The sequence below is a fragment of the Mastigoproctus giganteus genome, chromosome 10, assembly GCF_048544385.1.
Source record: "Mastigoproctus giganteus isolate SK-2022 chromosome 10, ASM4854438v1, whole genome shotgun sequence".
NCBI classification, from domain to species: domain Eukaryota; kingdom Metazoa; phylum Arthropoda; class Arachnida; order Uropygi; family Thelyphonidae; genus Mastigoproctus; species Mastigoproctus giganteus.
This window is the reverse complement of record NC_143584.1, coordinates 40,144,973-40,169,862: the sequence shown is the minus strand read 5'-3', so window position 1 is coordinate 40,169,862 and position 24,890 is coordinate 40,144,973. Positions and strand designations below refer to the sequence as shown.

The following is a 24,890-nucleotide window of genomic DNA, read 5'->3' as shown; positions in this document are numbered from 1 at the left end:
TACAAGTATCATTCAGAATACAGAAAAATTATGAAAATTGGCTTGCCTCACATATTCTGAATAAAGCATATTAAAATGTTTCCTCCCTGAGGTGACTTTTTTTTCCCTTTCTTAATCTTGCATGGATTTCAAGTCAACCGAAGGCATTCTAATAGTTGTGAAAACCTTTCCTGCTGCCACCACAATACACGAAACCTTTGGTGTTAATCATATGGGGAAAGGGAGTCTAAAAGCCTTTACTTATGTTCCTAAAAAATCATCTGCTGAAAAATATTGTTTCTATTTATTTTTTGTCCTATTATTTTATTTATTATATTTTTATTATCAAAGTGACCATCTACACAACTGCTTTTGTAACTTTATGGTGGCAAATTTTTCATGCATCCAATTTCTAAGTTAACTACTTATAAAAATTATCAAAAAAGTAGCCAATTGTGCTGCTGATGTGTTCTCTTTAAGATTTCGTGTTTAGTTAGAGTTATCCAAAAACTGTAAATCTCGAGATTGCTGGATTTTGTGAATAGCTTCTGCATGCATGCATGAGCATAAAAATGAATGCAGCTAAGTTATGAACCTAAATATCAGAAAAATGAAACAAAGTAAGCCATTTTTAGCTATTTTTTCCTTAAATCATGGATTCATGATAATGATGATAATGTACAATCATTCACAACTAAATATCAAAAGAACACTAAAAAAGACCTTTCTTTTTTTAAACTTTAACCTCTTGAAGTGCTTGTTGTTGGGAAGCCATTTTATGTAAGTGGCAAATATCCAATGCAAAAATAATTGTTAACATTTTCTGTATTCTATAAATATCTTACAGGATAATTTATTGTACTTTAAAATCACTGAACATAATAATACAAGTAATCTTTTATATACTAAGGAACACTTTTCATTCTTAAATTAAATATTATTATTATATCCCAAAGTTTGCAATATACATATTACATATTTGCAATATATTATAATGCACTGCTGACAATGCCACTTATCTCTTTAATTGAATTTACAGTCAAATTTTAAATTCAAACATTATTAAAAAGGTGATAATTCCATGACATACCTCTGAAAAGCGCAAAACCCAAAAACGCAAATATATTATCACAAGGATGCATATTCTTTAATACATATCACAACAGAAAAGAAAAATAATATATGCTTCTGATAAAGTCTTGATCTAAAGTATGAAGATCTTGAATATATTTGTTTTATTTGATCCAGATTTCCCCCCCCTTCCCACTAATAAAATATGTCAAGATTTATGCAAAAAAAATGTTTAAATGGGACACTAGTCCTCCCTTCTCACACAAACAGAATTCACACTAATTAGTCAGATTAAGACTTGCTGTTTGATGTACTGTTTCAAATGTATCATAGACTTGTGGCTTGTGCTGCATATTCAGTCCCAATCAAACCTCGGCATATAAGACTGAATTCACTAACGGTTTCTTTCAATTTTCTTTTGTTACTTTTTTCCCTGTAATGAGAAAAAGCATTATATTTGTATATCATAATAACATTTAACTTTTTCAACTCTAAGGACAATATTGATCATGAGAAAGCAAAAAATAAAAAAAAAAAGAAAAGAAAAAAATCACTTCATTGCTTTTCATTACAGAGCAATGAAGATACACTGTTACAGACAATCTTCTATATAACAGAAGATTGTACCACTGAAATGATTAGGCTAGAAAAGGTTAACTATAAGAAATCAAAAGGACAGAGAAAGGGCAAGGAATTTTATATGAACTGAATTGGTAATTTGCATTGTTTTTAAAAATGAAAGTAACTCACGGAAAGGAGAAAGTATCGTTGTTGAAATTTAGTTTTAATGATGCAAGAGCTTTTTTGGCTATATTGTCCCTGTTCATATGTTACTTAAGAGAAAAAGATATAAGGATCAACTAAAAGTTATCACATATGTGAATTTGTTTCTAAATGATTCAGTCAAGTTGGAATTATTTCCTGTGATGTGGCATAGCATTAATGACTCAGATAAATTGACAAGGGTACAAAAGTTGCAGTGAATGCAGTGTGGAGGATTTCTCCCCCCATAAGAAGAAAGATGCATCGGATGACTATGGCCAATTAATGTTCTGGTAAGAATAACTTCTGTTCTTTTCCATAGTTGTGGCTCATGCATTTTAAGCTGGAATAGTTTATTGTTAGTCTGAGATTGCTATAGTTTCTTCCACCGACTGTGGCACGCCTGGACTTCCCCGGACAATTAAGCAGAGGTTGTCGTTCACGCCAATAGCATTTGCTGCACGTTACTGCCACATAACAAAAAAAAAAAAAAAAAAAAAAAACCCGACTGGATGTTTGGCATCCTTGATCTGCATTTTCTTTTCTGGGAATTCAACAGAACTTCATTGATTGGAAATTTACATCATGTTGAATTAACCAAGATCGCATGGGAAAGACTTGCACTGTTGGGTAGTTATTGCATTCAGGGAGTCTCTGTTGATTATGATCAAGGGCTAATTTAATTGCATACAATGCAGCAGTGATAAACTAAGAAAATAATTGTACTACGCATAAGACTATGATAGCAATTCACTATAGAACTGGCATTGATACTTCACAATATTTTGTTCATAGGGAACATCAATTTAATTGTATCTCATTGTGTCTACCTTCACAACAAGTTACCATGATATTGCACAATAAGTAAACATGCTTATTGCACTATAAGTAATGATGCCATCAACTATACTACTTTATAGTTCACTATGAACAAAGTTTTGTGAAGTATCACTGCCGGTTCTATAGAGAATTGCCAATTGCCTTGTGTGATTATTTTCTTAGTTTATCACACAACCAGGTATCTCTCATATTGTGGAGTTATACTTCATAACTGGGTTGGCATGATTGCAACACCAGGGTATACCTACCTGCCTACCAATGATAGGCCAATAAGCCTTGAAATGGTGCCCTCTGGGTGGTGGTATCTGCCAAGAATAAGTAACAATAGTCTTCTCTATTAGCGAAGACTTACTAATTCGAGGTAGTGCAATATCATGGTAATGAGTTGTGAAGGTAGTCACAAAATGAGATACAATTAAATTGATGCCATCCATTATACTATTTTGTAGTTCACTACGAATAAAATATTGTGAAGTGTCACTGCCAGTCCTATAGACAATGCAGCAGTGTACATGCTGTATTCAACTGAGAGTAATAAAGGTATGGCAACTGTAGGAGAGACTGTTGCTGCACCTATAGCACTGCCAATTTTACATTCATCAGTATATATCTGCATATAATGAAAATTTGCTAACAGTTATGTATCACATAGTTATTTGCTATTGAATGATTTATTCATTTAAGAGATGATATCACAAGATGATTATAGAACCCATGGAGGATCTGCTTTGGAAGTCTCTTGAAGTATGTTGTTTAGTATACATTCCAATGTTGTATTAGTTCTTGCAGCTCGTGGAGGTTTATTTATTTATTATTATTATTATTTTTTAGGTTTATTGTTATTGTTCACTATCTACTGTGAGTCAAAGAGATGTGACTATATGGGATGAATTGGTAGGCTTATATTTTGGCAGCATCATTAAGGAGCAGGAGTTTTCTCCTAGATAAAGTGGTAGTTCATTTCTTCCACATATAAAATTTAAACAGGAAATATCCAGAAGGCATCAAGGACTATCTCTAAGGCACAATGATGAATTTGTTGAGCCACTCAAGAGTACTTGTTCTACCAGAAATATATGGTATGCCACTGTCCACTTGAATTTGATGAGCACGTAGTTACAAGAGTAGTGTGTAACAGTCAGTATCTCTCATCACAATTGAGATTGCTCATGTGTACCCATATCTTTGTTGACAAATAGTTTGGATATTCATTATGTCTTTAAGTACTGTTTTATTGGACTAAATTCAAAAAATAGCAAGGGCTTAATTTTTCAGTACTCACCTTGATTGATCTGCAATTGTTATGGTTTGAATGGCAAGAGGTGACTAGCTTTAAGGTGATTGGTTCTTAAATTAAGGGGTGGGTAAATAGTAATTATCATGGAAACGGGATTAAAATATGTGCAAGGAAGTAGAAGTGCACTAACTCCGTCCTTGGTTGTCATTAAATTGGGAATCTCTAAATAGTGGATACGTCAAAAGTCGTAACGAAGGACTTTTGTTAAAAAACGTCTTCAGTTGGCAAGTTAAATGAAAAGGGAATGCGTATTGTATTTAAGAAGAATTTTGTAATCCCGTGATGCACTTTGTTATTTGCGGGAATCAGATTGGTGAGATTCCAAACTGGAGAAAGATTGAAGGGGAGTTTCGCATTTATAATATTTAGATCGGAGTGGTGACGAAACCATTCTATAATGAGGGCTTTGAATTGTAAAATTTTGTAACTGTTTTTTAATTTTAATATGGTAATAGCTAAGTCAACTAAGGGAGTATGGTTGTTGGAGTGGGCATGTAAAGTAAGTTCAGTGCTAGATTGTCCAGTTCTGAAGCTATTGTAGTGATAGTATGTTCTGGTATTGGATGACTGGGTTGAACCGAATTTGGTTGTGGTACTACCAATGTAACAGGCGTTAGAATTGTGTTGACATTTTATTAAATAAATAATATTATTCATTCATCATTCATCTATTATTCAAGAGAGAGAGAGATATATCAATGGCAGTAAACGTATGGGTAGGCATGTGGTAAAAGGTATTAGTGCCCACATTTAAAAGGGTGGGTCATTATTTGAGTTCCACAGTTACGCTCGATAATATGACCTCTCCCATTGCCATCTGCACTACTCTACAGCGTATAATGTCCATTAAGATACCTAAGTAGAAGGGTATCTTAATCAGATCATCAATCAGATCTCAAACAGATCAACTACTTAATCGGATCATCAAGGTCTGCCTGCTTGATTTCGTTTCCAAGTGGCAAATAGATAGAACAAATAGTTAACAGGAACCCTACTGTAACATGAATTGCTACCACCTCTAGGTTGAAGGTAAGTGACGTAACTTGAAAAGGGGATATGGTTATCCAAAAGTGTGGTAACTCTTCTAATGGGAAGGCAACTCTTCTGTCCTGGATAATTGAACAATTATGCAAGGAAGGGCAAAAGAAAGTCATGCTTCCGTAAGAATTGAAATGTGGCCTTATTCAGGTTTACTGGATGGCTGAGGGCTTTGTTTTCCCAGACTTTGGTTTATCCTCTTTTAGGAAAATATGGACGTTGTCCAGTATCTATTTCTTTATCAGCAAAAAATTAAAAGTTCCACAACTGAGTCTTCTGTCACTTTCTTCACCTCTCCATTTATTCTTGCAATTGAGATGGAGCAGTTTTGATTACTTTTCCTTGACACTCACTTTTGGTTGTGCTGGTGCAGCAGGAGGTGTATTGATATAAGTGTAGCAACTGATTGACTCTTTTGAGTTGATTTGAGTGAACTCAAAAAACAGCAGGCAAGAGGGATAAATGACTGATGGTGGTATGGTCATCTCAGTTTGTGTCCCATTGGTACACTTCTTGAAAACCTTCTGGACATAAAGGCTTGCCACTATTTATTGGTTGGATGCATTTTCTGGCCTCCTGATAGGAAATACTCAGTTCTGTTTTTCTTTTTTGAATTTCTTTCTCTTCCTTTCACCACTGGTGCTTGAGAGTATGCAGGGTGCTCTCCTTGGCAATTTGCAAATTGGCTTGGAAGCTGAATGTCACTTGCCCTTATGGTCTGTCAAAGTATGGTGAAGGTTTTGAGATTTTGAATATGGGGTCCACTATTGTATATAGTCTAGATGTCATTCAGCAGGAAATCCAAAAATATTTTCCTATAACTGTTGGGGAAACTGAACATAACTGATTTTTTTTTTTTTTTTTTTAAACAGGTCTTGACAATAAAATATAGAATTCATATTTTAATACCTCTCCACAACGCATCTCTTCAATTATGAAATCTTTATTTTTACGCTACAGCATAGGACTATCATCACTGATGTAGAAAGAATGTTCAGTGCTGCAGGAGCATTATTTAAAGACAGACTTATTGGTATTAGTAAGGCTAAATGATGAAAGGGAGCAGACTTTTCATGCATCACACACACACACACACACACACACACACACACACACACACACACACACACACACACACACACACACACACACACACACACACACACACACACACACAAAACTATTATGCCATTAAAATTATTTTGAGTAATATGTATTCAAATGTACCTATACCTTAACATACATCATCATATTGCCTTTTATATATATATATATATATATATATAGACAAATGTTTATTTTCAGTGTATTTAGTTGGGGTGCTGACCTGTCAATTGTAATAACCATGGAAAAAATTGAGAATGGCAGCAAAGTAAAAGCAGATAACTTGAAATTAAATTAGATTAACATAAAAATAATAATGTTAATAATGAAGATATCTAAAGTAGTGGGTACTAGGGCTTTAACTACTCCTTTATAGGGTCGGCAGTCAAAACCGTAGGAGCCACTGCAATAAGCAGGGTGTCTGTTCTGTTATGATGTATACGTGCGAATTGTACACATCATAGCCAACCTGATAGACCAAAAGGAAAAAAATTCAAATATATAAGTATAAAATAGAGTTAAAAAGCTAAAATAATGCCAATTAAATCTAGTTAAAGGAAAAACGAACGAAAGTTTAAATTCAAAAAGAAGGCAAAATACAGTATGAAATTTAAACATAGTAACTTTAGAAAATGGAATAAAGTCAGGTTAATGTCAACTTATTGTGTGCTTAGACCGGAATTGGTGAAGTTAGCTACATGTGGTGATTACAGAGCAACATTGGAGACCCAAAGATGAAAGCCGATAGTTCTCTGTTTATATTAGTTGAAGTAATGCCAAGTGAGGGAGGGGGAAAGAAGAAATCGTCTTCTTATGAAATCGTCAAAGTGAACCATAACCAAGTTTAATGATTTAATACTTTTTCTTGCATGATTAGTTGTTCAGTAATGTGATTAAATTCTATTATTTTTATTTATATATACAGAATTTAGCCAGATTCACTCATTCTACCATATTGGGAGGTAACATATTCTAGTGTTTGACAACTTGCTGCCCATAGGCAAATTTTATGAGATTATGTCTTCTGTGTTGTGATTTAATGTGACACGAACTTTATTAAATATTTTAGATAACTGAGACAATAGTTAACAAAACAAATGTAATAAACATTTTCCTTTTGCACGTTCCTCCAGCAGTTTTAGTATTCTTTATTTTAACAGTTAGAAGCTTTTTATAGTTGTCTTAAAGTACTGTCTATTTTCTCATAATTAATTTATAGTGAAAGCTTAATTCGTCCAGTACTCACCTCTTAATCTGTATTTATAACTTTTTTGAAGTCTATAAGAAGATAAAAGTAAAAGTTTTAAAAATTACATTAATAAGTTGTCATCCATTTATGGATGACAACTGGAGGAAAACAGGGGTGCACTTCGTCTTCCTCTGAGAGAGAGAGAGAGAGAGAGAGAGTGAGAGAGAGAGAGAGAGAAAACAAAAAGAAGATATTCAGAAGTAGAAGGGAATCACCAAGAAAGAAAGAAAGAAAGAAAAAAAAAAAAAATGATATCCAGCTCAGGACCCCGGGTGTACCAAGCACCCATGCTCACCAGATGTGAGCCCTTGGGGTGATCTTAATTATTATCTTATCTTTATTAATTATCTTAATTGTAATTTTTAAAACTTTCACTTTTATCTTCTTATGCACTTCAAAAAATTATAAATATGGATTAAGAGGCGAGTACTGGACAAATTAAGCTTTTGCTATAAATTAATTATCATGTATGATTAACATGTATGATTCAAATGAAGAGTCTGTTATACGTATCAATCTCCTGTTTGTGCTTCTAACCAATAGTATACAGTTTTAATACAGTGAAACTTCTCCTAACGTACATCTCTCTACAATGGACATTTTCAAATTCCCCAACTCTCTTCTATTGGTTTTATCGTGTTTTCAGCTTCTGTCTAGCGGACATTCTCTGTAATGGACGTGGACAGGCAATCTGCACTATTTCGCTTAGATTAGCACTTAATTTGATCTCCCAATAACGGACAGCGGGCGAGCTCACGGCCCTTTTTCTAGGAATGTTTCTTCCACGTACTGCCTCAATCGTGTGCAATAAAATGTTTATTTTCTATTTCCGATTCTCTGAATTTTATCAAGGTTTATGTCGCGGTTCTAAACCCTTTTTCAAGAATTTTAAGGCACGTGTAAAACTTCTGATGAATTCGGCGTGCGCGGGGGGGGGGGGGGGGAGGATTTGGTCGGCCTTTTGTCTTTTGAGTTTCAGTTTTCAGTGTCGTGTGAAGTGCATAATGTCTTCTCGTAAACATTTAACTTTAAAAGATAAAGTTGAACTCATTAATGCGTATGATCGGCAAAAAAATAGTGTTCGGAATCTCGCTGCAAAATTCAAAATCGGGAAGACGCAGGTAAGCGACATCCTAAAGAAAAAAAAAAAAATTAACTGCTCAAACAATTTTGGCAACACGGAAATGATCAGATTCAAAAATCATTCCCGAAAACTGTTGGGCTTCAAATTGACAATGTTACGTATGAGTGGTTTTGTCGCGCACGTGCTAAAAAAATTCCCATTAATTATTAGGGAATTATTATTAGGGAAAAGGCTTTGGAGGTTGCGAAATCTATAGGAGTAAATGAGTTCAAAGCTAGACAAGTTCAAAACTCGGCATAAAATTTCTTGGAAAATTGTAAGTGGTGAAGGTGGATCTGTTGATACTGGGGTTGTAACAGAGTGGACCGTCAAATTGGAAGATTTATGTTGTGATTTTGAAGCTAAGGATATTTACAACTGTGATGAAACAGGGTTGTTTTTTAAAGCTCTTCCTGAAAAAACAATGAGTCTAAAAAACGAAAAGTGCCAGGGCGGAAAAATTTCTAAGGAACGCTTGACTGTACTACTGTGTACAAATATGCTGGGAGACTTTGAACAACCTCTTGTTATAGGAAAACCACAAAATCCTCGTTGTTTCAAGGGCATAAAGTTGAATCTTTTGAATGTTGACTGGAAGTCTAATAAAAAAGCGTGGCTGACACGAGATATCACGAGCGAATGGATAAGTCACTTTAACCAAAACATGATTTGTCGAAACAGAAAAATTATTCTTTTCATGGATAATGCTGCATCTCACCCGCACATTGAATTGTCCAACATTCAAATCGTTTTTTCTGCCACCAAACACTTCTGCAGAGTGTGAGCCCTTGGATCAAGGGATAATAAAAAATTTTAAACTTCACTACAGAAAACATGTTTTAAGACATCTCATTGCAAACATGAACGATGTAACATGTGCGAGTGACCTTGCAAAGAAAATCAGCATCTTGGATGCGATTCAATGGATTTCCTCTTCAGTAAACGCAATTAGAAAACAAACTGTCGTGAACTGTTTTGTAAAGTCTGGCTTCTCAAACGCAAAAATTGAAGTTGTGAACAGCAATGTAGAGCACCAAGAAGAACAAGAACTTCGACATCTATTGATAATGTATGATACTTTAGCTATAAGTGACCCTGGCTACAAAGATATAGACTCGAACCTCACTACAGAAGATGGTGCTCTAGATATCAAAGACATTATCATTGATATTTTTCAAGAAGTTCCTCACGAGGATGAAGAAATGGAAGGAGGTCATTCTGTCGAAGAACATATTAACGACGAACCACCGATGAAAATAGAAGCGCTCATACAAATCAATCGTTTAAAAATGTTTTTCGCCACTGAAGAAGATACTGAAGGACTTTCGATGGTTTCTTCACTCCAAACAAATGTTGAAAACAAAATTATCAGCCGGAAAAAGGTGTAGAAGAAAATAAGCGATTACTGTATGTATTTTTCTTAATATAAAATCATAATATGCATAGCACAATTGTATGTATATTATTTACAAAAATATTGTGCAAAATCTGTATATAATTTAATTTTACATTAAACGATTTTTCTTTATCTCCTGTGTATGTAATTGTATATTATTTACAAAAATATTGTTCAGATAGTATGAATCATAGCTGTACTACTCAATATGTTCTACGTTGAAAATAATATTAGTAAAATAATAAGAGGAGTTTACCTCAATATAGTGCGTAGAACACTTCCGTATGATACCTCCAGAAATTAAAACGGAAAAATCGACAACTTACCGGTACATTAGAGTAAAATATAAATAATTAATAATCAATTTAACACAATTCAAATCAATTGAAAACAATTAAAAATCAAATTAATGCAATTAAAAGAATCTAACGAAAATATTCAAAACGATTTTCCTTCCTGAAGCTGACAACACTATTCGACCGTATGTCGTGATCACAGGAATGAAAATACCTGTGTGTATTTTCATTCCTGTGATCACGACATACGGTCGAATAGTGTTGTCAGCTTCAGGAAGGAAAATCGTTTTGAATATTTTCGTTAGATTCTTTTAATTGCATTAATTTGATTTTTAATTGTTTTCAATTGATTTGAATTGTGTTAAATTGATTATTAATTATTTATATTTTACTCTAATGTACCGGTAAGTTGTCGATTTTTTCGTTTTAATTTCTGGAGGGTATCATACGGAAGTGTTCTACGCACTATATTAAATACACATTCAGAAAATTCATGAAGGAAAAGATTAAAAACTTTTGTTACCCCACTGCATGGATTTTGATGTTTGTAAACCAATAGCTGTTTTTAATTCAGTTTTTTTGCACTGATTTCAGAAATGTTATTAATTTTGTTTCCATCACATACTGTTTTTTCACAAATCACTCAAGTTGTATTATTGAATGTATTAAGTTAGATTAAGATTAGGTTAAGTTAGGTTAAAGAATAGTGATCGTGTACTTATAAATAGCACAGAAGGCAAAATTCAAATAGCAGAAGACTACTACAAAGAATTATATAAGGAGCGAGAGAATGATGCCAGCAATGGGGAAGATGATCACAAATTAGCAACATAAACAACATACCCAACATCCTTCCTGATAAGATAGAACATGCACTGAAGAAAACGGAGAATCAGAAAGCCCTGGGTGAATATGAAGTTAATGTAGAGTTCTTAAAACTGGGAGGAAGAAACATGACACAGAAACTGGCAAGACTCTTCACAAAATACATTAGGAAAGGCACAAACGCCTAAGGAGTGGAATAATGGAATTACAGTAGACTCTCAATTTTCTGGGATAGATGGTAAAATAAAAATCCCGGATAATCGATTTCATGGTTAATTCAAAAATACAGTAAATCTCTAACATACGTTCCAGGAATTCTTACGTAAGTTGAGTTTTACGTAACTCAGGAATGACTAATAAAACATTGCTCCTATATCCATGATATGCCAAAATTACAAAAACCACAATATCCTCAGAAGAATGAAGAAAAATAGTTATATATTTTTAATTAGCTCAATTAAAAACTTTATCTGGGGACAGCGGCAAAGTTGCTGGAGTGGTACATGAGAAAAGAAAACATTAAAGGAAGAAACTGTACAGTAAAAACTGATATGCATTTCGTAGCCTTGGTTGCTTCACCACTTCTCATATTCTGTCTTTTTCCTTTATTATTGTGTTCACTGTTGATACTGACAAATTTAAATTCTGCACGATACTTGTTCATGTTTGACCATTTTTAAACATCCTTATTTTAATTTTCTGATCCGAATCGATGGCTTTCCTTTTTATTTTTTTTGATAGATTTACTAGTACTGCTGTCACTTATTCTCTTAGTTGGCACCATGATAACGGTCAAAATGAAATTTTCTGTAAAGAACTTCACGGGGTTAAGACAAAAACTCACTATTATCACTCCACGTGAGCTCACATTTTACTCAAGCACATTTCTGGATGTCACTGCCATAAAACAATTTACACTTTCCAGGTTATTGGGCTTTTCTGTTAGTGCATCTAATTATAAATGGGTAGTATTGCATTTGCGATAATACTGATAGCTGGAATTCTGTGGGATTTTATGTTATTATGGTGAAGTGTGTCCCCTTCACTGAAATCTTCATTCATATAACAAAAAAACCTTTAAGAATCTTCTCTTCATTCCTATTTTTAAGCTTGTTAATCCGTATCCTGCTTGTGGAATATGTAAGTGCCGTGATTGTCATTATTGATTGCTTATTATTATTATTCTGTTTTTACATTCCTAAAAAAGAAAAAAAAATTGAATGAAAAAAATTAATGTAAGTCGGGGACTTAGTATAGTATATCCAAAAATATTCAGCAACCTAAGTAAAAAATATGGTGATGGATAAAAAACTTACCATGCACTACTCGTGTGTCCAATAAGATGCTTCCCTTTATTTTTTTTTATGTCGATTTTAAATTGAATAGCTTCCCTTTATTTTTTACAATTTCGTGCATGGTTTGGTCACCAACATTATAATGGTTCATTAGAGATTTAATGGATCACCATTTTCAAACTTTTGAATAATTTCAAGTTTTTGTTTAATTAAAGCACAACTCGTTTGCGTTTACCCATCATTTTTGCGATTTCTAAACAAAAAAAAAATTTTTCCGTTAGCTCTGACATAAACAATGGAACAATATTTCTCTTTGCGGTGCAACAAAACACAACAATCAAAGCGATTCACTAAAACAAACTAAACGTTTGTTCTCTCTCTCTCTCTTTTAAGCATCGGGGGTGGGGTGTGAAGACAGTGGAGGTTACAAAATAATCTCCCAATGATTACTTTATAATGCCCTGCTTGTCGCTTATTTACGACTAGCAAAACATCTGTTTATACCTATCCTAGTTATTACTTGAATTTTATGATTTCTAGTTTTCTTTTTTGGAGTCTCGAAGTGTCTTGGTTAAACCGATTCCAGTAAATCGAGAGTCTGCTGTATAATTTTGCTGCATAAAAAAAAGGAGATAAATCAGAAATTATAGACCAATTAACTTGTTGTCCCACATCTACAGGTTGTTCTTAAGGGTAATTACTAACACATTAGAATCAACCAAAAGAGCAAGCTGACTTTAGGACAGGATTCACAACTAGGGATCACCTTCACATAATATCGCAGTTAATGGAGAAAACAAATGAATATAAAACAAATGCCAGACATAATATGAATATATTATGTCTGGCATTTGATTTATCTCCTTTTTTTATGCAGCAAAATTATACAGCAGACTCTCGACTTACTGGGATCGGTTTAACCGGGAAGCAGATTAACCGAGACACTTCGAGACTCCAAAAAAGAAAACTAGAAATCATAAATATAATCATAATATGAATATATTATGTCTGGCATTTGTGGACTATGAAAAGGCATTTGACTCCATATAGCATAAGGCAATGTTTCGGGCACTGGAAAGACAAGGCATAGATACCTCATACATTATGATTTTGAAGAAAATATATGAGAATGCTACCTCCTTTATTAGATTAGACAAAGAGTAGCAAATTTTGCAGATGCATTGTGATCATAAGCCATGATTCCAAAGAATTGGAGGAAACTCTTAATAAAGTTAGTAAGGATTTCAGAATAAAGATGAATATGGCTAAAACAAAAGTAATGATGAATAAGTATGCCACAGGAAGGGATATAATCATTGAAGGAGCAGTAATCGAAAAGGTGGATTCCTATACTTATCTGGGACAAGTCATTAGCTGTAATAATGATAAACGCTGGAAGTCAAGAGAAGGATAAATTTCGGATGGATAATATTCCAATTTGTCTGAAACGTAAAATAATGAACCAATGTATATTCCCCACAATGACATGATAGGAATCAGACTGTTAGATAAAAAGAGAAACATACGGATTAGGCAGCAAACTCAGGTAAAGGACATTCTTATCAAAACTAAAGAACTGAAATGGACTTGGGCAGGACATATAGCTCAAAGACAGATGACAGCTGGACTAAGAAAATAATAGACTGGTACCCAAGAGGAGCTAACAGAAAACCTGGAAGACAACAACGGAGTTGGACAGATGAAATTCACTAGTTCGTGGGTAGTAAATGGATGGACATTGCACAAAACAGAAGAAACTGGAAAGTTGCTGGACAGGTATTCCATCCTGCAGTGGATTGAAAATGGCTGATAATGATGAAGTTAGGTTATTAAGTTAGTAAATGGTGGGAAGTTGTAATAAATTCTCATGAGCTGGCAAGACTGCCTCCACTCATGTTTCTTAACCTTGAGAGTTTGTTTGTTTGGTTTTTAGGAGCATTAGGAACTAAGGCCATATTGCTCTGGGAATATGCGGTGGACATTCCTTGACCTTTCCACATCCTCCGGTGGTGACGGGCTCGAACCCCGGTCTAATGAAGAAGCGTGTGCTACGCACCACTGCTCCTTCCCACCTGGCTACGGAGGTGCCTTAACCTTGAGAGAGCTACGCAGCAGTGTTTATTAGTGTGAGCTCAGTTTATTTTTGAGGTTATTGTGTCAAACTTGTGCTGAAAAGTGAGTAAAATGTCTTCATACAAGTGTTTGAACAATTTAAACTTATTTGATTATATACATGGAAGTTATGTAGCCCTCAAGCAAAGACAAAATATTACAGAATTTGTAAAAATATATGTATTGTGCTTATTTTGGAGTGAAACTCTGTGACTAAACTGAATAGTGGGCTCCACAAAGTTTGCTAAATCTGTTTTTTTTTTTTTTTTTTAATGAAAACCCCAAACACGAAAGGTATCAAAACCTATAGTACTTAGTACGGTGCATGGGTTGAAGGAGAAGTATGAGGGGAGGGGGATGCCGGAAACTTTGCTCTAGAGACTAAACATGGGTTTCATCACTTCAGGCCTCCAATAAGCAAAGTGGTGGTATTTCACCGGTTGATGAAAGTCATCTACCACCTAAAGTGTGTTGAAGTGTTGAGATTGTGGAAAAACGGTAAAAAGAAGGCTATGCTATTTGCAATTCCCATGATTTGGTGGGAGCCTAGGATCACTGTGATGATTGTTACTTTTGCTTAGTTAATGTAAATTAACTAAGCAAAAGGATACTAGCTCTCAACTGTTTTTGCAGCATGAACTCAATAACATGGTAAGAGATTTAAACTTACCAAAGGAATCTGCAGAACTTCTTGGTTTTAGACTTGAATAAAAAAAAATCTAGCACATGGCACATTTTTTTTTATATACAGATATAGAGAATGAAAACTAGTCCCCTACTTTTCAGAGGACGATTCTATGGTTTTTTGTAGTAATATAAATTACTTAAATTAACTATTTAGGAATTAGTTCCAGTAGTACAGTGGAGACTTCTTACTGACTCATTAAAGAGGAATCTCAAATATGAGTCTTCTGCCTTCTTTCTCAACACTGTTGAGAAAGAAGGCAGAAGCCTTTGAAAGCTTCAGTTAGCATTTTAGCGCTTTTAACCTAGTATATTTTATTGTATTTTAAATTCGGTATCTGTATTATCACTTTGTATATTTACTGTATATCACAGTTGTCTTATTTTAAAATTGCTATCATCAGTAATATGGTATTTTGTTTTGTCTGTAAATAAATTTATTGTAAATATTAAAATTTTAAGAATTTGGTCTTTCGTTTTTTTTTACTTTAATGGTTGGTGAGAAACACTAAAAAATCATAGTATGAATATACCCAACCCCAGAGGCCTATTTGAAGAAAGGTCTTTGTTTTACTCACCTTTGTACTAAATTCCCATCGATCACCCAAGAGAAGCTAATACAGGGTATTTTTGTTGGACCTCAAATTCACAAACTGATAAGGGATCGAGATTTTGAGGGAATTATAAGTAAAGAAGAAAACCAGGCATGGATTAGGTTCAGGTCTGTTGCTGAGAACTTCTTATTGAACAACAAAGATCCAGACTACAAGAATATAGCTGAAAATATGTTGGCAACCTTCAAGAAGCTGGGCTGCCACATGAGTGTCAAGGTACATTTTTTACACTCCTGCATTGATTACTTTCCAGAAAATGTAGGAAGTGTTAGTGAAGAACCGAGAGAGAGAGAGAGAGAGAGAGAGAGAGAGAGAGAGAGAGAGAGAGAGAGAGAGAGAGAGAGAGAGAGAGAGAGAGAGATGAGAGTAGAGAGAGAGATGTTTCACCAGGACATTAAAGACATGAAGTACCAGAGGAGGTGAAATGTCAATGTGATGACTGGCTACAGCTGGATGCTGAAGCGGGACTGTAAAGCAGAAGAAACTGCAAGAAAATCAAAGAAAAGAAAATCTGACCATTGTATATCAGTTTTTAAAATGAGAGGTAAGTGTTTAGCGGACTTTTCCGCTAAACACTTACCTCTCAGTAAAGTAGTAAAGTAAAGTAGAGTTCAACTAACTTTACTTTATAGTACAAAGTTAAATATAAATGTCTGGTACAAGTAGCATTTTGTTATAATTTCAGTGCACAAATTCTGCCAAAATTAATAAAAATTTATGAAAAACCAAAATTTCATGATTTTTAAAGAACCCTGATGATGGACACAAACAGAAGTCATTTTTGAAACCAGCATTAGAAAATGATTCAGAAACACCCTTTGCTGAGAAAACAGTGAATTTTTTTCAAACTGCAGAGTAGTTATTAAAGTGGCATGAGATTAAAAAAAAAAAAAAAACAACCTTCAAAGTAACTTAGTGACTTTTCATGAAATAACTTAATGAGTTACTTTTTTTCTCACAGCAGCTTTTACCAAACTTAATTACTTTCATCAGCCAACTAACTTAACCTTGTTTAATTATGTTACGTTTTTCTTGGAAGACAAGAATGTTTATTAGTGCTCTCCACTTGAAAGTGGTTTTGGATGTCACAAAGAAATATAGCATCCCATGAAATCTGGAGGGGAGGCACTTGAATAAATTCATCTGTATGAAAACATTGTTTTTCGTAACTTTGTATTTGAGATAGTGAATACTGATGAAAATAAAACCAGCCTTATGACTTATGAAAGAAGATATCTACTAACTTCCCAGAGTGCAGCAGAGTCCAACAAGAATGCAGTGAAACTGCTTATTAGTGGTTGTTCAAATATCAAAATCGTACATATCTAATTTTGTTAGGGATTTGGGGAGGCAAATAAACATATATATTTCTTTGGAAATTAATCAATTCAAGTATGAGAATACTCACTTTAATACCAGTCTTGTAAAATGTTCCTTCTGCTCTCTGCTCACTCTAGGAGAAGGGAAGCCTTGCTGCTGTAAATATGTGAACATCCAGCGACATAAATTATCAAAGTACTTCTTATTTAAGGCCATTAGAATATCTGGCATGTGTTCCACAACAGATCTTGGAGCATCTCCCCCTATCACCTGTTAAAACATTTTGTCAATTTTTCATATACAAATTTATAATAAATTTTATAATCTCTTTCCCCCAAAATATTTATATCTTAAATATTTAAATATCCTTCTGCTCTCTGCTCACTCTAGGAGAAGGGAAGCCTTGCTGCTGTAAATATGTGAACATCCAGCGACATAAATTATCAAAGTACTTCTTATTTAAGGCCATTAGAATATCTGGCATGTGTTCCACAACAGATCTTGGAGCATCTCCCCCATCACCTGTTAAAACATTGTCAATTTTTCATATACAAATTTATAATAAATTTTATAATCTCTCCCCCAAAATATTTATATCTTAAATATTTAAATATCCAATAAGAGTCAATTAGACAATTATCAGTGGATTATGGAGCCTGCAAATAATGCTTTTTGTACTTATCATAATTCTGAATACATCAAATGATTATTCCAAGTCACTTTTGATTCTCAACTGTTATCCAACATATTATTTGAAATGGGTAACAGTGACTGGAAATACCTGACTGGCCACACTTTTTAATAAGACAAAAACATCTACAAATTAATCACTTACACCAGCGGTTCCCAACTGGTGGTTCGCAAAAGTGTTCCAGGGGGTTTGCACTAAAAATTCTGTAATGACGTCTGCTTAGATAGATTACACTAAACAACAAATTTTGGGTCATACCTTGCTACGGGCATGAAAGTAAGTTTACTTTATAGATTTTGGGCAGCTAAACACGGAAATAGCACTTAAAATGGCTAATTGGCCTTTGTTTTCGAAAAAAAAAAGTAGTATTTATACAAGGTATTTATGGAAGTAAAATATAGCTACGAACATATCTGTATCAAATACGGGACCTTTTCGAGTTTCACTTGTATTCAGCTTTGGGAGCATCCCTTTTCACCATCCAACAGTAATCGGCTAAAATGGCACCACTCCATTTGCTTTTGGATCTTTGTTTCAGCTGTGCAATGTCTTGATGGAAGCATTCAACCATGTTCATCGATGACGGCACCACAGTTTGGCAAGAAGAAATCCAGGTGTGGGTGCAAGAAATGCATCTTCAATGACATGTTGAACCTAAGGTTTTCATAAGAAGTAATGAGATCATCCACAAGCTGCCTGTAGTTGCTGGCTTTAACATTTCCTAGAAAACCAGTCGAAACATTTCGAAATGCTTTCCGCAATGATTTCTCGCTATCACTATGGGCACATTTGAACTGTTAGTCTTTGAAAAGTTGCCTTATTTGTGGACCAGTGAAAACACCTGCCTTAATCTTCTCTGTACTAAGTCTTGGGAATTTAGTCTTGCAAGTATGTGAATGCAGGACCGTTCACATCCAAAGCCTTCACAAAATTTTTCATGAGCCCCAGTTTGATGTAGAGTGGAGAAAGCAAAACTTTATTTGGATCTAACAGAGGTTCAAATGTTACGTTGTTCATTCCAAGTATCAATAATTTTCACCGAGGCCAACTCCTCTTCTCGTAGTACATATCCTTAGCAAAACTATCCCACTCGCAGAAAAAGCAACGGTACTTGTTCTGTACACGCTGATGAAGTTGTGTAAATTTCTTTTCTTTTTTTTTTTTTTTTTGGCTGATGCTACATAAGCTCATACTTTTGCTTTCTTGCATCACATGCCATGATTACTATTACTTAGTGTAACCCTTTTATAGTCCTAATAAAATGGCGATTACCTTTAAATCACCACATATCTGCCACTCATACAGTGTACATCTAAGAGGACATTCTCCATGTTTGCTATGTTTCTTTTTTGTGGGTGGCATATGCAAGAGGTATTTAGGGCAGCACATTTCCATTGGTTAATAACACAGCCATAAGGCTAACCTTAGAAGTGTTTTATAAACAGTTACCATTTTTCGGGAACGTACCTCATGTTCATTGCTGCCATTAGACCATACACAAACAATAAGTTCAATTTCGGTTTGACAGAATTTACTGTAGTCTTTATTTCGAGTACAAAATGTCACTTTCACAGAATGATCTGGAAGATTCCACTGTTGTAGAACTGAGGCCAAAAGCTCTGCCTTATACTTCAGAAGTTCGAGGTCCCTGATGAGGTCATTAAGCTCACTTTCTTGTGTGGTTCAAAAAGGTTTGGAAAAGACTGCTGTACTTCTTTGTGTATATCAACTTGATGTTCATCGGTGCCTTCATCTTCATCAAAGTGTACAGAAAAACCATTGAGTGGTTCAGGAATAGGTAGTACTTCACTGTGAGGCAAAGGATGAATTGCAGATGGTATATTTGGGTGCATCACTGTCCACTTTTTCTTCATTGTCATCGCTTTTCTAATAGGAGCAGTGTTGTATCCAAAGTGTTTGCTTTGCACTAGGGGGGGGGAGAATATAAACTTCGGGGGTACATGCACCAGGAGAGAATGTAAACTTTGGATGGTACGTGAAGTATATATGTATATTTTTTTATTATTATTTAATATTTACTTTGCTTATGTATCAATGTACATGTTACAAACAAATCTGTATATTTATGAATGTTATAATAAGAGAATATGAGAAATCAAAATAGAAACAAAAGGAAATATTATTTAGCATCTAAATACTAATAGTCAGTTCACAAAAACCACATTACTGACAATAATCAGTTTAATAAAATGAAAATCACCAATTAAAATTCACAAAAAAAAAAAACCATGCAAATTATAACCAAACAGTACCCATAACCAAATAATACTATTCTTCTTTGCTTATGTATCAATCACTTTGTTTATTAATTTTTCCGATAACTCATTTGGGCCTTCTGAGCTTAGCATTAGTAGAGGCATATGATGCATGAAAGCAAGCTTATGCAGCATCATCCAAAAAAAAAAAAAAAAAAAAAAAACCACTCCCATTTCACCCCACTGTTCGTTTGAAATACCTGTCCAGTTGAGCCTTAAATTTATTTAGGCTATCAACTTCCACAACAAGGGATGGAAGTCTGTTCCACCAACCAACTATCTGCTGGCTAAAGGCAAATTTCCGCACATCTATCCTACATCTGTCTTTCCTCAATTTGAATTTATGCCCTCTCAGGTGATTTTTCTGAGCTAGAGGAAGAATCCCATCAGCATTGAGCATGCTTAAACCATTCAAGGCTTTATACACCTCTATCAGATCACCTCGCTGGTGCCTAGTCTCCAGACACTGTAATTTGCAAAACTTAAGCCTTTCTTCGTAAGAGCACCCCTTTGTTCCATTCACTAATCTTGTTGCCCTTCTCTGTACTCGTTCCAGCAGCTCTACATCCTTCTTGAAATGAGGCCTCCAGACCTGTATACAGTACTCTAGGTGTGGCCTGACCATCGCCTTATACAATGGAATAATCACCTCCTTATCCCTGCTGGAAAAATTCCTGTATATCATTGACAATACTCCATGAGCTACTCTTGCAGCCCGTCTGCACTGCTCAGAGAACTTCATATCTGCCTGCACAACCACCCCGAAGTCCCTTTCATTCTCTACCACTGTCAGTGTTGTACCATAGAGTTGATACGTTGCTCTGGGGTTGCTGTTTCCCATGTGTAGTACTTTACATTTGTCAATGTTAAACTTCATTTGCCACCTCTCAGCCCATCTGCTCAACCTTTCCAGATCCTGTTGCAGAAGCATAGTGTCAGTAGTGTCCTTGACAACCCTGCCAACCTTTGTATCGTCTGCAAACTTGGACATTAATCCCGATATACCATCATCAATATCATTTATAAATACAGAAAACAATAATGAACCCAACACTGAGCCCTGAGGGACTCCACTAATAACATCAGTCCACGATGAGCAGTGTCCATTGATTACCACTCTCTGTCTTCTCCCCCTCAACCACCCCTTTATCCATAGCAGCAATTTGCCTCCAATGTCACACTGCTCCAATTTGTGTAGCAGTCTTCCATGTGCAACAGTATCAAAAGCCTTTCTAAGATCCAAGTATATAATATCAAAGTTATTCCCTGCATCCAGTTCTTTTGTGACTGCATCATAGTATCCAATCAAGTTGGTCAGGCAAGACTTCCCCTTAACAAAACCATGCTGTGTCTGAGCTATAACTGAAGTCTTGTCTAAATGATCCTGCAGTGCGTCTTTAACCAGTGCCTCCATTAATTTTCCTGGAACAGAAGTCAAGCTCACAGGTCTATAATTACTTGTGTCAGCCTTTGATCCTCCTTTGTGAATTGGGGTCACATTTGCACATTTCCAGTCTATGGGTACCTCCCCTGAGTCCAAGGAAGCTCTCATAATTATGGCTAAGGGTTTGCTTACTTCCTTTGCTGCCTCCTTTAATATAACTGGATAGATCCCATCCACCCCGGGTGCCTTTCTTGTGTTTATCTTCAACAGTTTCTCCTCCACTTTACTCCCAGTTATTTCAAGATTCTGTAACTTACTGCTAGAGTTGAATACACCTCTGGCATTCCCCTCGCTGAATAACTCCTCATGTGTGAATGTCGATGCAAAATATTCATTTAGTTTGTTAGCCACCTGAGCAGGATCATCAACACTTGACCCATCAATATCAAGTGGACCAATCTGAATCATCCCTTTCCTTCTAGAGTTTACATAAGTAAAGAACTCTTTGCTGTTTTTCTATGCATCCCTTGCCAAGGATTTCTCGTAATCTGCCTTCGCCTGCCTAACCTCCTTTGTAACTTGGTTGCATATCAACTTGTATCTATCATAGGCTTCTGTGTCATGTGTTAATTTGTAAGTATCCCATGCATTTTTCTTCTCTGCCATATGCCTCATTAGTTCATCTGACATCCATTTTGGCCTAAACCTTGAACAATATTTCTTAGTTGGTATGTAAAGCCTAGTAGCTTCCAAGATAAGTTCTTTGAATGCTTCCCATTTTGAATTTGCTGTTGGTAACATCATCAGTTGGTCCCACTGTATAGAATTTAAATACTGTCTCAGTCCATCGTAGTCGCCTTTACGGAAGCAATAACCCTTCCCTTTACCCCTAATGGTAGTTACCTCTTTGAGTAAATCCCACTTCAGCACACTGTGATCACTGCCACCTAGTGGTTCGTTTATCTGCAGATTCTTAATGCATGAAGAATCACTGCTGATAATCAAATCAAGAGTATTACTCCCTCTAGTTGCCTCCCGAACATGCTGATGTAGAAAACAATCATCCAATAAATCCACAAAAGCCCTGCTAGTGTGTGAGTATCCAGCCCCCAAATTCCAGTCAATATCTGGGAAATTAAAATCTCCCATTATAAGACACTCTGATTTACTGGCCCACTCTATTTCCCTGTACAGTTCCTTATTATACTCATCAGAGTCATTAGGCCTATAGCACATTCCTACTCTCAATTTTGATCTCCCAATGCTTATGTCACACCAAACTGACTCCACACTGCACTGTCCAGCGATGTCGACTGGCTTCACTTCCTTGGTTTTTATGTGTTTCTTAACTAATAGCATAACACCTCCCCGCTTCCTATCCTGTCTATCCTTTCTGTAGACGTTGTACTCCCCAAATTGCAGTTCCGCATCCCTTATATCTGTGTGACACCACGTCTCTGATATCCCAACAATATCTGCCTTCGATGTTTTGAGCAATACCTCAAATTCATCAAATTTATTTACTAAATTCCTAGCATTGGTGTACACGCAAGTATACCTGCACCTGTTTCTATTCTTAGCTACCCTAACACAACCCATGTGTTTACTTGTACCACAATGGCTCCCAGCAGTCTCTGAAATACCATGCATCTTGTTTTTCAGGCTTCTGCTCATTCTAATAGAAGCAGTGCAAGAATCTCTTTCACCTCTGCCAGTGGCTACTGTCAATCTATTGGTCTTTGTCTCCCCCCAAGCTAGCAGTTTTCCGACCCACCTAACACTGCCTCGATAGCATCAGCAAATATTCTTGCACCCTTTCTATTTAAGTGTATCCCATCCCTGTAGAAGCAATCTCTCCTGTTAACAAGTACAGTCCCATTCATTCAGAGCCGGACCGAGGAGGGTGTGAACGCACAAGGCCCTGACTGATTTCGCAAAATAAAAATGGTTTCATTTTCTTTGTTTTAATACTGTCACAAAAAAATCTAGCAACATCGCCATAAAATGGCGATATATTTTTAATATACATAAGAAATAAAATGTCAATAATCATGTTATTAACATTATCTGAAAGCCCGCCAAGAATTCTCAAAAGAACACGGAAAAATATATTTTCTTTCAAATATATTTAAAATATCTCTCCTTACAAATAAAAATAATAATTATATAATAATTTATTGGAGTTTCATTTGAAATTATTGAATAAATATTCCCTACAAATATGAATATATATATATACATACATACGAATGTCTATATATTATGACAGCTGATCGTACATCGTATGTTTTTATCACTATTCGCGAGGTGTGAAAATAAATAAAATATTCTTATCTATTTCACAACATGACTAGTAGAGACAGATGCAGGAAGAAAGTATACGTGTGGCTCTGATAAATTGAAGAAAAAAAAGAGAGAGAGAAGAAATTACGGAAAAACAAAGGAACTCCCTTGCAAAATTTTTAAAAACCGAAAATGTGCAACAAATTGAAGGAAATGCATAATTCACAGTTACTGGAAGAGCAAACTCGTGGAAATGAAATTACGCCGTGCGACATCCACAAAAACGATCCTGATCATCATAAAGCCAGCTCTCGTCCTAATGATAAGAATATTTTCTTATCATTATAATATAATAATAAGACGAGAATATTCTCGTCCAGTGATGATAAGAAAACTGTAGACCGGGAAGATAATCATGAAGCAGAGGGAAACACACAGACGGAGGATTTTTTGTCAGCGTCAAACAAGAACAAGGTGAATTATTCCGAGGACCGCAGTTTCAAGAGAATCGACAAAGCGATGAAGACGAAAATGTCGATATCAATGATCCTGGTACTTGGCCTGAAATTATAACTGATAAATTTAGAATGGCTATCATACAAAATTGCGTGACACAAGTAAAAAACTACGATTTTCCAAAAGATAAAAATAACAGAAGTTTTTCTGAAAATTATTATTTAAGAAAATTAACGAATGGGGAATGTCAAGAACGAAGGTGGTTACTCTACTCAAAGTACAAAAATGCCACATTGTGTTATGCGTGCAAGTTATTCTCTTCAAATACCACTTCTCTGTGTTTAACTGGACTTAACGATTGGGTACATTTAAGTTCGCGATTACAAAGTCACGAAAGATCAGAATATCATTTACAAGCTATGTACAAATTGTTACAACTTGAAAAGAATTTGAAACTTGGAAACACTATTGACAAAGAACAAAAAAATAATTAAAAACGATACACACCGTTTAAAATGTGTTTGTGAAATTCCAAAATTCAAATATAGATATCGGTACTGCAAATTCACATTTAAAAGGCCTTTTAAATTTTTTTGAACAGTATCGTGAATCAGGATTCAAATCTTCTTTAATAACTGCAAAGGAAATAGCTGAAGAATTACAAGTGACATCTGAATTTAAGAATCAAAGAATTGGACGAAAAACAAAGCAATTTTGTTATAAAGGAACCGATCAGCCTATTTCATCAGGCGAAGAATATTTCAGAATTCAATATTTTCTAGTCATAATCGACAG

At 35.1% G+C, this 24,890-nt stretch overlaps 1 protein-coding gene across 1 annotated transcript in view; it reads right to left on the bottom strand.

The window, feature by feature from the left end:
- Window positions 1–1,169: 1,169 nt before the first annotated feature.
- LOC150078994 (importin-13-like) overlaps window positions 1,170–24,890 on the bottom strand; it is a 190,235-nt gene continuing 166,514 nt past the window's right edge. The window contains exons 11-12 of the mRNA XM_090382916.1: window positions 17,094–17,275; window positions 1,170–1,483 (exon numbers count right to left, since the gene is read on the bottom strand). Of these exons, the coding sequence (XP_090239042.1) occupies window positions 1,378–1,483; window positions 17,094–17,275 (288 nt within the window). The 3' untranslated portion in view covers window positions 1,170–1,377. The remainder of the gene's footprint in view (window positions 1,484–17,093; window positions 17,276–24,890) is intronic.